The sequence below is a fragment of the Muntiacus reevesi genome, chromosome 6 (assembly GCF_963930625.1).
Source record: "Muntiacus reevesi chromosome 6, mMunRee1.1, whole genome shotgun sequence".
Classification (NCBI taxonomy): Eukaryota; Metazoa; Chordata; class Mammalia; order Artiodactyla; family Cervidae; genus Muntiacus; species Muntiacus reevesi.
The window spans coordinates 107,134,015-107,146,579 of NC_089254.1; the positions used below are offsets into that span (position 1 = coordinate 107,134,015).

Consider the following 12,565-nt stretch of genomic DNA (forward strand, 5'->3'; position numbering starts at 1 on the left):
GCTCTTGCCTGGAGAATTTCATGGACAGAGGAGCCTGGTGGGCTACAGACCATGGGATCACAAAGAGTTGGACACGACTCAAGGGACTTAGCATGCATGCAAGACCAAGTTGGGGGCATGGCCAGATATAACCCCAGATTCAAGTCAGCATGGGCTGGACTCAAGAGCTGTGTGTGGGGGAGAAGAACATGGCTGCATCAGCCATCATCGTGGGGTCAGTTTCAGGGGCCACTGTGCCAATCCGCTAGCCACCAAAGGTCTGAAGTGTGGGACCCCAGGCCCGGCATCTCATTAGGACAACCTCTATATTCATCACAGGCCAGGTGACTGTTTGCCAACCTGAATCCAGGACCACAGGGAACCAGGGCCCTCCGGAGGCAAGAGGCCCTGGAGGTGATGTGTGTCAGCCCCAAGGGAGCACCCCCACTGCACCCACCCCACACCCAGACATCGGAGCTGCCCCTGCAGGCCCGGTGCACACAGACGGACTGGCCCAGATTCCCTTGGACAGGCCCATGCCCGCAATGCTATGGCCACACACACGGGATACAGCAAGTGGGTATTACACCTTCCAGCATCACTGGAGTCTCCTCAGGATAATTATTTATTATTCATAGTCATCAGCATCTTCATTAATTATTCATATGATCCTTAATTATTATCCTTAACAATAAGAGCAGTAAATAGCAGAAAAGTCCTTGAGGTGCCTAAGGCCCAGGGCCGGGTGCCTCCGGGCAGTTAGACCAGCTACTGCCCCAGGGCAGTGGGGGGACCACAGACCCCCATCCACTGCCCGGCCCTGTCCCTGCCCCTGCGCCCCCCCACCGGGGCCCCGGGGACCGCAGGAGGAAGTGGGCCCCCAAGGGCTGGGGGAGGGGCCGTGCCTTCCTATTCCTCTCCCGTCGGTGGCCAGGGCCTCCCGGGCAGGGCCTCCACGGGGAGGGGCCCAGGCTGTGCGCTGAACCCTGGGTGAGCCACGTGTCCACACTGGGCAGCCCCACTAACTTCCCGGGTCTGAGCCGTGTCTGTGCAGGGGCTGGGAGGTGAGGGCCCCCAGCTGGCCCGGCAGGGAGAGGCGTCGAGCGGGGCCGTCTTGGGGCAGCTCCTCGCACGCCATGAACTGGGAAACCTGCGGAGAAAACAAAGAGTGTGGGGGGCCAGGAGCCGAGGAGCGGGAGAGGGTCAGAGGAGAGAGAGGGTCTGGGGACTCTGGAGCCAGACAGGAGGGGGTTTGGAGGGGTCAGGAGAAGGGCTGAGGAAGACAGCAGGACTCCAACTGCCAAGGGAGGGGGGCAAGACCGGACGTGGAGAAACGTGCTCTGAGTGGACAAGAGCCGGGCCGGGCAGCGGGGGGTCCCGGGGCAGCCTCTGTCTGATCCTGCGGGGAGCCCCAGGCCTCAGCCACTTCCCTCCCCGGGGAACCTGGCCGCTGGATTCAACGCCAACCCGGAATAAGGGGCCCTGAGCTGGCACTGAAGCTAGACAGAAAAACAGACAAGGTTCCTGCCTGCAGTCTCGAAAGGACTCCAGGACCTAGAAACAGAGGCAGGCTGGCGGCCAGGCTTCGGAAGGCCAGGGAGAGTGCCAGGGCAGGCGGGAGGGGCTTTGTGGGTGCTGACGAGTCTGCTGTGAGATCTCTGCGGGGGAGGTTGTGAAGGGAGACTGGCACATTTGCTGACGTGGGCCCTGGTGTCTGCAAACAGGAGCAGGCAGCATATGGGAGGGGAGCAGATGCCCGAGGGGGAGGGGGCAGCAGAGCCCAGGCCATCTCGGGTTACCCGAAGGACCCCCTGCTTGAGACCCAGACACTGCTGTCCTGTCAGGAGGCCAGGAACACACAGGTCCACTCAGGGGAGGACAAAGTATGACAGAGGCCCACCTCTGGCCGGAGGGGAGAGAAGCCGACCAGAAGTGCCACCCTGGGACTTAGCCAAAGTCTCTGGGACAACCCTGCAAAGTGCCGAGCATGAAAGTCATGGGTCGAGTGGAGAGTCAGACCTGGGGGTGTCAGCAACAGCAGGGCCGTGGGACCCTGTCCCCAGGGCGCACTGGCACCCAGCACCCACCACCAGGCCCTCCAGGGCTCAACAGTCTCCTCCACATGCAGCCATGGACACAGGCACCCGGAGTAGACCCAGCCCTTCAGGTGACCCCAGGGGAGCGCACGCCACTTGCCCTGCGGGCTGCGGGCTGCCTTGGCCCAGCTGTCTGCGTGCTCATAGTTCCTCCTCCTCCAAGAATACAGCCTGGGAGGAGGGCAGGGGTGGGGGAGGGGAGGAGGCTGGGGCCCAAGGCCACAGAAGGGGTAGCAAAGCAGGTCTCGGGTGGAATCGGTGCAGAAAAGGCAAGGCCGGGGGTGCTGGGGACTCACCTGAGAAAGTGAGTCCAGGGTGAGGGTGGGAATGGGGCCTGCGGGCAGCAGGGGGGAGGTGGAGGCGGGGCCGGGCCCCGGGGTGGTCACAGCACTGTAGGCTGGCGGGACCAGCGTCATCTGTCTCTGCAGCAGCTGCAGGACGGTGGCCATGTCTGCGCTCAGCCGGGTCTCCAGCCTGGGCGAGAAGGAGGAGGATGCTCTGGGTCTCAGAGAAGTGGAGACACCAGCAACTGTGACTTCAAGACCGCCCTGTGGACAGCCAGCTGGTCAACCCCCCAGGCCCACTTTCCATCCTAGGCGTGGCAGCCCCAACCTGGTTCCAAACGCAAGGAGAGGGCGAAGCCGTTGGGACACACGGACAGGCCTAGACGGAGCGGACAACCCCCTCGGCACCCGACAACACTGCCCGAAACCCACAGATCACGCTGCAGCACTTCCCCGTCCAACACCTCCTAGCCTGTCCCCCTGGACACTCACGGAACCCCAGAGACCGCCCTCACCTATTGAGCTGCCTCTGGAGGGCGTCCAGCCTGGTCTCCACGTCTGCCCGCGGCCGGCGGCCAGGGCTGGACAGGGGGATGTTGAGGAGGCTGGGAGCGGGGGCAGGGCAGCGAGGCAGCTCCTGGTACTGGCGGCCGCGGCTGTCCCCCCAGAAGCTGAAGATGTTGGACACTCCTGAGAAGGCGCCTGCATCCACAGAGCAGGGTTGAGGCTGGAAGAGAGGCCCACAGCCCACCCGCCGGGCAGAGGTGGGGGGTGGGGGGCTCACCCTACCTGACAGTGGGTTACACGTGTCGCTGCTCTTCTCACCATCCTCGGTCAGGGGGTCCCCACCCGGCGGCTCTCCGGGGGGCCTGGGGCTGGAGAAGGGCACCAGGCGGAGGGGGCTGGAGCTGCGGCCTGGGCCCTCATCCTCACTGCTCTCGGGGCTGGAGGGGCCGCTGGACAGGCTCTCCCCCCACGGCCCCCCCTGCCGGCCCCGGCCACTCGGCCCTGCCCCCGCCCGGCTCGGCCCCAAGGCCGACACCTCCCCTGGCTGCTCCGGGTCTGTGGGAGACAGAGAACGGGCCTCTGAGACGGCAGGAGGAGGCAGAGAGAGGAGGGGAGGGCCGGGGAGGGGAGGGGAGGGGGCCGGACGCCCTGGCTTGTCCCCAGTCCTGTCTTGCGCTTTCTCCCCTACTTCCAAGAGGACTAAACTCCGCGGGCGGGACCAGATCGTATGTGAGGCTGGCTGCCCGAGCTGGGTCAGTAGCACTGCCTGGCGGGGCTCTCTGGGACCCCGGGCCCTAGCCCTCCCGGCCATGCTGGCCGCCTCTCCCTCCTTTGCCCTGACTTTCCTCCCCTCATCGGTTCAAAGCAGCGCCCATCAAGACGCCAGCCCTGTGAGGACCCAATAAACTTAGGCGCGCCCCTGCCCTGGAGAGTGCAAGAGGGCTTCCTGGAGAACGTGACATTCAAGTGGGCCTGAAAGGATGGGGTGAGGAGGAGGGAACGCCGACGGTAGGGGTGGGAGCTCTGTGGGGCCTGGGAGGAACAGACCTGCCGGTCCCGCCCTCTGCTCCGCCCCCTCCAGGCCCCGCCCGGCTCCCGGCTCCCCTGGGCCCCGCCCCCTCCCCTCCCGGGCCCCGCCCCCTCCCCTCCCCTCCCCCGCCTCACCCCTGTCCGTGCGCCGGCGGAAGGACAGCTTGCGTTTGCGTTGCCGGTTGAAGCCGCCCTCCAACTCCGCGCTGCCCGGAGAGCCGGGGATCATGTTGGTCTGAAACCCAAGAGCGGTGTTAGGGCCCTTCCGCGCCCACCTGCCCTTCCCGGTCCCGGGGAAGACCCTCTCATGACCAGCGGGACTGGGCGTGCCCGCGCCGGGGGAGGTGGGAGCTCCGCCACGGGACCAGGGCTGAGACTGGCACTTTTCACAACCTGGTCTGACCCAGATACCATTAAACAAGCCCAGAGAGAGGGTCCCGCGGCGAAGGGGCAGCCACCCAGCAGGGCGGTCGGCCGCGTGGCCCACTCACATCGCGCAGGTTGAAGGTGATCTCCAGGCTAGACCAGAAGTGGTCAGAGAACTCGGGGTACATGTCCAGCACCTCCAGCAGGTCGTCGCGGTGGATCTTGTGCAGGTCGCAGTAGGTGAGGGCCCGCACGTCCCCGTTAGACTTCCCAGGGCGCGCGTACAGGTTCAGAGGCTCTCCGAAGATGTCGTTCTTCCCTGGAGGCCACCGAGAGGGGGGCTCAGCCCCGGGGCGGCCGCGGAGGCAGCAGGCACCTGTCTTCCGTGCATTGTCACCCTGGCCGGGCACCTCCCCTCAGTCTGATCATGGGCTGCCCAGCCCCAGCCCCCAGGGCCAGGGGGCACCAGCCGGCCCATCTGCCCCCAGCTCCCAAAGGCAGGACAGGTGCAGTGTGGTCCCCTGGAGTAGAAGGGCCAGGAACCTCTGCCTCCCAGCTACTGTAGGGCCAGTCAACAGCTCCAGCCTGGATGACCAGCTCTGCCCAAGACCCTGGCTTCCTCCTTAGGTTCTAACTCCTCTGGTACCCAACCCCCACCAAAGCCCATTCCCACACATCCCCGGGCTAAGCACTGCACCCCCATGAACAACGTTCTAGCTACAGATCATAACACAGTAATGAATCAAGACCAGCATTTTGTTTACTGAGAGAAAACAGGATAGCATAGCTGAGCACAGGCATAGAACGGAAAACACCGGGATGCAGTTAAGGCAACTGCGGTTTACCAAAACTTTGGTTGCAGTGGTGTTTGGGGGTGTTTGCAGCATGAGCATTAAGCCTCACCGTGACACATCAGCCCTGAGGTGGCCAGGGCCGAGGGGAGGACAGGCAGAGGGCAGGAAGTCCCCAGCGCCCAGGCACACCTGTCCACGTGCTCAGGTAGGGAGGAGAAGAAGGGATGTGAGGGGAAGAGGGGCAGACTCCCTCTGCTCTGGAGGTAAGGACTTGGCTGTACCACAGGGCCCTAAGTAGAAATCCGTCACACAACCTCCCCCACTGCCTACCTTGGAGCATTCGGATTTGGTGCCATTTTAAGAAACAAGAGTGTCACAGCCCCCCAAAGGGAAACTGAATTTGGAAACCTCCAGAGTTCAGCAGCACCCAACCCCCACCACCACGCAGGGCTCCTCTCCCCGGCCCCCTGGGAGGGCCTGAGGTTGGTGAATTAAAGGAGCCCAAGGCCCCTGTGGGCAGTCACAGGGCCACAGGCCCCCGGGGGCTGTGTCCTTCAAGGGCTGGACCTCTGCAGCCGCAGCAGGCACTCCGGGCCCAGCTCCCGGTCCCTGCCGTACCCAGGATGGCCACAACCACGTCACCCCGCAGGATCTCGATGGAGCCCCGGGAGATGAAGTAGAGGGCGGTGAGCAGGTCCCCGGCGTGCACCAGCGTGTCTCCGGGCGGCGCGTGCGTCGTCTTGAACTTCATGGCCAGGGCCCGCAGGCAGCCCTTGGTGGCCCCTCGGAAGGGCTTGCAGTGCTGCAGCAGTGAGCGGTTCAGGTGTAGACAGATGTCGGCCTGCAGGCACTCGGGGAAGCCCTTCAGCACCTGGGGGCAGGGGGGCGGCTCAGCACACCCTCTCCTGGGACCCCCACTCCCACCCCCCACCTGGAGAGCCGGCCGGGGAGCACCAGGGTGTCCAGGATCTATCAGGGGAAGGACCTGGGTGTCCACGCCAGCTCCACCCCTCCTCCCTGCAGACTGTGCACCCTTGGGACGACACCTCACTGCTCTCACCTTCACCTTCTAACGTGTGAGGCGTGGAGACCATCTCCTGCCTGGGGCTGTCCTATGGATCAACCATGATCACCCAGAGCCTGCCCCAAAGTGAGAGCTCACCCAGGAAACAAGCTCCACGCGCAGAAGGACCTCTCAGGGTCCTGCCGGTACCACCTGGGCCCACCTGGGGGGAGTGTGACTCTGGCGGGCTGGGACAGCACCCGCCGAACCTGGAGGAGTCCCCACCAGCGCCCTGCCCACCCCCCGCAGCCCCCCAGGCCCAGCCTGGGCCCTCACCGCGTTCATGTCGATGCCGTTGGTGTAGGACCAGGCATGCTGGAAGTACTCCTCAAGGCGCTGGCGCAGCGGGTTGGGGATCTGGTGGAAGCGGATGAACTCCCGCACGCGAAGCATCTGCGTGTGGTAGCGGGCCGTGCCCGAGTACAGCCGCTGGATGATGGCCGACACGTTGCCGAAGATGCTGGCGTACATGAGGGCTGGGGGCGGGGTGCGTGGGGCCGTCAGCCTCTGAGGGACCCTGTCCACCCCGGCACCAGGTCAGTGCCAACACACAGTCCTGCCTCAGTGTGAGCACACACACAAGATGCACGCACAGAAGCCCGGGCACACACATTCCTCCACCCCCACCTTGCATCTCTGCCCTGGTATTCGCAGCCACTGAACATGCCCATGATGGGGGCCCCTGGAAGTGTGGGGCACCCACTCCGGCCCCTCTAACACCCTCCCTCTCCTGTGTGTCTTGTGCCCACGCCCGCCCCCAGGGGCGAACTCACAGCCGATGAGCATGACACAGATGGAAAAGATCTTCTCCGAGTTGGTGTTGGGGGACACGTTGCCGAAGCCCACACTAGTGAGGCTGCTGAAGGTGAAGTAGAGGGCGGTGACGTACTTGTCCTTGATGGAGGGGCCGCCCAGGCCGCTGCTGTTGTAGGGCTTGCCGATCTGGTCGCCCAGGTTGTGCAGCCAGCCGATGCGGGAGTCCATGTGCGGCTGCTCCATGTTGCCGATGGCGTACCAGATGCAGGCCAGCCAGTGCGCGATGAGCGCGAAGGTGCACATGAGCAGGAAGAGCACGGCCGCCCCGTACTCCGAGTAGCGGTCCAGCTTCCGGGCCACACGCACCAGCCGCAGCAGCCGCGCTGTCTTCAGCAGCCCGATCAGCTACAGGGAGCAACAGATATTCAGTGGGGTGGAGTGGGGGTGGTGATGGACGAGGCATGGGGGGCACTGCAGCCCTCAGTGGGGGTCAGCGGAGGTAAGATCCCCGAAGACTTCTCCCCAGAACCTCCTCCTAATATCAGTAGGCGCGCCTCCCACCCGCTGCGCCCGGCAGAGTCCCAGTCCCCTTTTGTGCCAGCTCCCTGGTGGCTCAGACAGTGAAGACTCTGCCTGCAATGCAGGAGTCCCAGGTTCACTCCTTGGGTTGGGAAGATCCCCTAGGGAAGGGAATGGCAACCCACTCCAGTGTTCTTGCCTGGAGAATCCCACGGACAGAGGAAGCCTGGTGGGCTACAGTCCTTGGGGTGGCAAAAAGTCGGACATGACTGAGCGACTTAACACTTTTGCTTCACAGTGACAAAGGGCTCACAGTTCCCCAAAACCAGGATGAAACAACTGGGGCTTGGAAAGGTGCACCCACCCTCAGGTGCCTGGCCAGAGCTGCTGCCAGCTTCAGAGCATTTTCATGTGAATCAGAGGGCAGTGGCGACTCTGGACAGACACACTGGGAAAAGGCGGGCCCCCTGGACCTTTACAACCAGGAATTGGCTCGGAAAGGGGTGCAGGCCCAGGTGAGCTGGGGGCACCATGCGTCTGCCACCCCCTCATCCCACCCCCTGCTGCCCTCCCCCCCGCCCCCTGCCTCCTGGCCAGCCCACCTCCTCGGAGCCAGAGCCGAAGATGAGCAGGTCAAACGGGATGGCGGCCACCATGTCAATGAGGAACCACCCCTTGAAGTAGTGGACGGCAATGCGGCCAGGGTGGCTGACCACCTCCTCATTGGCGTTGACATAGGTGGTGCGGAAGTTGATGAGGATGTCCACGATGAACATGATGTCGACAATGAGGTCCACCACGGCCAGCGGCTGGCAGGCGTAGCCACAGTCGGGGGCCAGGGGCGCCTCTTCGGTCTCCTTCAGCAGGAAGGCAGCCGAGTAGGGGGTGAAGACTGCCGTGTAGATGACCAGCAGCAGGATGAGCCAGTCCCACACGGCCTTGAAGGGGCTGTAGTGCAGGATGGTCCAGCGGTGGATGCGGGGCGCCTGCAGCTTGTACTCCGGCAGCACGTCGGCCCCCAGGGACAGGACCTGGGCGGGCGGGGAAGGCAGTGCTGAAGGTGGGCCGGGGGGGAGGGCAGGCCACCGGCCCTGTGACTCCTGGGCGGGGCCCTCAGAGAAGGGGCCAAGCGGAGTAACAGGAAGGGGTGTAAGGGGGGGTGTAAGAGGGGGTCTGTAGGAGGGGAGCCCCCCACCCCACCCTCAGCCACGTGGACATGGCTGCTGACTGCCATTCCCCATGTGGCCTTCTGGCTGGCTCTGGAGTCCAGGGCACCTCACAGGAACACCCACAAGCACGGCTCCCCACCAGCGATACAGACCCACAGCTACGGATATAACTCCCACCTTGCTCACCCCCACGGCAACCACACACACACACACACACACACACACACACACATGTCCCATATACACCGTCTCCGCCAGGAAATGCTCCAAGGACTATGGCTTCCAGCCTGGGAGACATAAACAGCGGTGGTCACTACGGTTCCTGCAAGTCCCGTTACTGGCAGCCCAGGGACTGAGGACCTAAGTGTCCCTTCCTGCCACTGACCCAGTGATACCAGCCACCCAGACTCAGGTTTTTGGCACCCAGGAGAGAGAGAGAGACAGCATGACACTCACTCCCCTCTCTCTACTCACCCTGGCCCGGGGCCGCCATTCAGACACAACCCCCGAGCCCACCCAGGCTCCCACCCCTCATCAGGCAGAGGCAGCACGCCACCCAAATCTGGGGACAGCAGCCACCACACTCCCCCACACCTTCAAGCCAGACCAGGAAGAGCTGAGACCAGCTTTCCCACGCCATCCCCGGAGCCTCAGCCTGTCCCCTTGGGGCTTCCCCCTGCCCCCACGCAATCCCCAAATTCTCCAAGCCTGGCTCTGCCATCCTGAGAAGCCAGACCCAAGGCCTCACCCACCCTCCCCCTTGAGAGCCAAGGCTGCCGGCGCTGCAGCAGCAGCACAAAATGCCAGGGCCCACATCCTCAGGCCTTGTGCTGGGGAGGGGGTGGAATCCCAAAGGCTCCCATTCGCATCCACGCTGGGGACCCCCCTGGAACCACCTTCACCAGATGGACTGTTTAGAAGGCACCTCCTTAGAAGAGGTAACTGGAAGTTAAGACCGGCTGTGGCTGAGGGTTTGGCCACCCGGGGGTGACCACAGGGGCTCTCCGGAGGCACGCGATGGGGCCTGGGGCAGGGAAGGAGTCTGCGGCTTCAAGGCCCCCACTTCTGCCCTGACTTCAGCCCCAGCCACTCGCTCCTTAAGGCAGAGAACATGGGGCAGTGACCTTCCGGGGATCAAGAGGGAGTTGAAAAAACGGAATTGACCAGGGCCCCAGCAGACAGGAGGCAGAAGGCGGCTCCTGCAGGGGGCTCCTCACACCAGCTGAGTGGCCAGGCCCCCTAGGCTGTGCTGGACCACACCTGATAAATGTGATCCTGCCCCTACCACCACCACCCCGCGTCTGCCCACAGCAGGGCCAGCACCGCCCCGGGCACAAGCATACACGGGGGGCAAGCCCAGGGCACCAGCCCGGGACCCACAGACCCCATCTTACAGGGGCCGGCCAGGCTCAGGTCTGCAGCCACCAGCTCAGCACACGGCCTTGGACTTGGGCGGGTGCGTAACCTCCCCTGACCCACGGTCATACAGAATGCTAAAGCTCCTTTAAGCCCAACATGAGGTCTTCACCTGCGGCTGGGAGAATCCCGCCCCCCCTACCTGTCCCCACATTGGGAGGAGCAAGAGAGCCAAGGCAGATGGTTCGGGTGCTGATGACAGAGGTGAGGGTGCTCAGACTCCGCCCTGAGCCGCCTCCAGCTCCCCCTGCCACCCTAAGCTGGCCCCTGGCTCTGTGACAGAAGCACCCCCCCAACCCCACTGACCCCAGATGGAGGGGGATATCGAGAGCTGGCTCCCCGGAGGTGCCTACCAAGCTGTCAGCCCGGGGGTACCACCAGCTCTTCAGGTTGGACCAGGTGCCTGGTTCAGACGGCCCTCTCCGCTTTTCCAGTGGCCTCTGACCCCCAGCCCCCAAACCCAGACCCCTGAAGCGGCCCATGCCTCCCTCACCCACCAGAGTACACCCCCAAGGCATGAAGTGCTGGCGGGGTGGAGCCCCGGGCCTGGGCACCAGGCCCAGCTGCTACCCGCTCACTGGGGGAGGTGGGGTGGAAGCCGGAGTGGCTCCTCTCCTCCCCCCCACCCCAACCATGCTCCCCACCGAGCTCTCCGGGGCACCCACTTTCCTGTTCTCCCCTCTCCTTCTGAGTTTCCAGCTAGAAGGCCAGGCCAGGAAGGCCAAGGAGGAGGGAAGCCCTGGCAAGACAAACACTGTCCACCTAGGCCCGGCAGCACTGGAGAAGAGCAAGCTGGAGCCAAGAGTGGGACAGGCCGGGTCACAGCTCCCGGGGCTCCCCCCACAAAACCACTGCACCTCGGAAGCCATCTCCTGACCTGGAGTCAGAGCCCTCTGAGCCGCATCGGACCCGCATGAGGGTGGGGGGTGGGAGGGGGAAGCTGGGGGCAACACCTACCTCCTGGGCCACCAGGCTGGAGATGCGCACGGCCCGTCTCACCCGGCCTTTCTGGGCCCTGGGCTGCAGGGCCCCTGTTCTGCTCGCCTTCCCCGTCGGGGCCGCCATGGAGGACTTGGCTCCCCCCAGCCTGCCTGCCCTGGGGCCCCGAGGGCCCACGCCAGCACCTCACCTGCACCCAGAGGCTGGCGGCCTGGCTCCCGGGGCAGCCTCTGGCCTGGCAGCCAGGGTCGCCGGGGCTGGGCCCTGGGGCTGGGGTCACCCTGGCAGGGAGTGTGGCCAGCAGCCCACCTGGCTGGGGCGGCCCATGGCTCCCCCCGCCCCCGCCCGGTGCGGGCCCCACGGCCGGGCGCTGCGCTCTGCCCGCTGCCAGCCCAGCAGCCGGCGCCCGGCGCTCTCGGAACCTCCAGCTCCTCCAGCCGGCCCCTCCTCCTCCCGGGTCCCCACCCCCACCCCGCCCTGGCCGGCCGGAGGCCCCCTCCCCCGCGGCCCCCGCCTGGGGCTCCTGCTGCAGCCGCTCCTGCAGCCCGCGCCCCTCCCCCGGCCCCCGGCAGCCCGGCCTGTCACCGCAGATTAATGGGCCCTTCAACACCCCCGCCCCGCCGGCCAGAGTCAGACAGACACCCAGAGATGGAGAGACCGCCAGCCCGGTGACCAGAGAGCCCAGGAACACACCCGCACGCTGGCACACACAGACGCGTGCGTACACACACACACACTCACACACATACACACAGCCCACAACACAACAAATAGCACACCCCATGGGCGCGCGGGAGCAGGGTGGCCGGCAGGGCTCCAGGTGGGGCCAGGGGAGAGGGCGGGGAGGGGGAAAGTGGGGTCGGCCGCCAGATAAGGGGCCCAGCGTGTGGGGGGAAGGTTCTGGAGTCAAGGCCAAGGGGCTGGAGACCTGGCAGGGACCCAGAGAGCCAGAGGCGGCAGCGGGAGCAGGGCCAGGAGGAGGGCCGTGGAGGCCCCAGCTGACGGACAGCTCCCTTGCTCCGGTCACTGCTGCCAAAGGGGCCGGAGGGGGCAACCGGGTGAACCCGGCTGTCGCTAGCTCCTCAGTCCTGACCCTCCCCTACCCCCAGGCCAGGATGGGAAGGGGCTGGGATGGACTGGGCAGTGGCTGGGGGCGGGGGAGTCGTGCAGAGAGACAATCTTCCTGCCAAGATGGGGCAGGACACCAGGCTGGTTCTGGCACTGGGCAGCGTTGGGCAGGTTCCCCCCAAGACTGGCAGTCTTCTCCAGCACAGGATTCAAGGACCTGACCCCCTCTCTATGTGTGCCCAAACCTCCATCAAGTCCCCTCCCAACCTGGGAAGGAAACTCTCCTCTTCTGTGACTTGGAGACAGGGGTGGGCGCCTCTGGGTCATCCAGGCCCTGGCATTGGGTCCCCAACCCCAGCCTGGCTCATCACATTAGCCTAGAAGAATCAGGACCCCCCAACCTTGACCTCTGCATGTTTTAGTCGCTCAGTCATGTCTGATTCTTTGCGACCCCATGGACTGCAGTTAGCCAGGCTTCTCTGTCCATGGGATTCTCCAGCCAAGAATACTGGAGTGAGTTGCCATTCCCTTCTCCAGGGATCGAACCCATGTCACCCGCAATGCAGGCAGGTTCTTTACC

The 12,565-nt window shown here is 64.8% G+C and overlaps 1 protein-coding gene across 4 annotated transcripts in view; it reads right to left on the minus strand.

Moving 5' to 3' along the window:
- Positions 1-595: 595 nt before the first annotated feature.
- The window catches only part of KCNH2 (potassium voltage-gated channel subfamily H member 2), a 35,849-nt gene continuing 23,879 nt past the window's right edge, over positions 596-12,565 (minus strand). For 2 of the 4 annotated variants that reach the window (XM_065939420.1, XM_065939421.1), the window contains 10 exons: positions 7,996-8,424; positions 6,892-7,279; positions 6,395-6,594; positions 5,674-5,926; positions 4,387-4,580; positions 4,031-4,130; positions 3,149-3,421; positions 2,875-3,061; positions 2,372-2,549; positions 596-1,129 (listed from right to left, as the gene is read on the minus strand). In XM_065939420.1, the coding sequence (XP_065795492.1) occupies positions 1,001-1,129; positions 2,372-2,549; positions 2,875-3,061; positions 3,149-3,421; positions 4,031-4,130; positions 4,387-4,580; positions 5,674-5,926; positions 6,395-6,594; positions 6,892-7,279; positions 7,996-8,424 (2,331 nt within the window). In that variant the 3' untranslated portion in view covers positions 596-1,000. Of the gene's footprint in view, positions 1,130-2,371; positions 2,550-2,874; positions 3,062-3,148; positions 3,422-4,030; positions 4,131-4,386; positions 4,581-5,673; positions 5,927-6,394; positions 6,595-6,891; positions 7,280-7,995; positions 8,425-10,935; positions 11,352-12,565 lie in introns of those variants that run through there. The other 2 variants (XM_065939424.1, XM_065939422.1) reach the window with 2 other exon arrangements.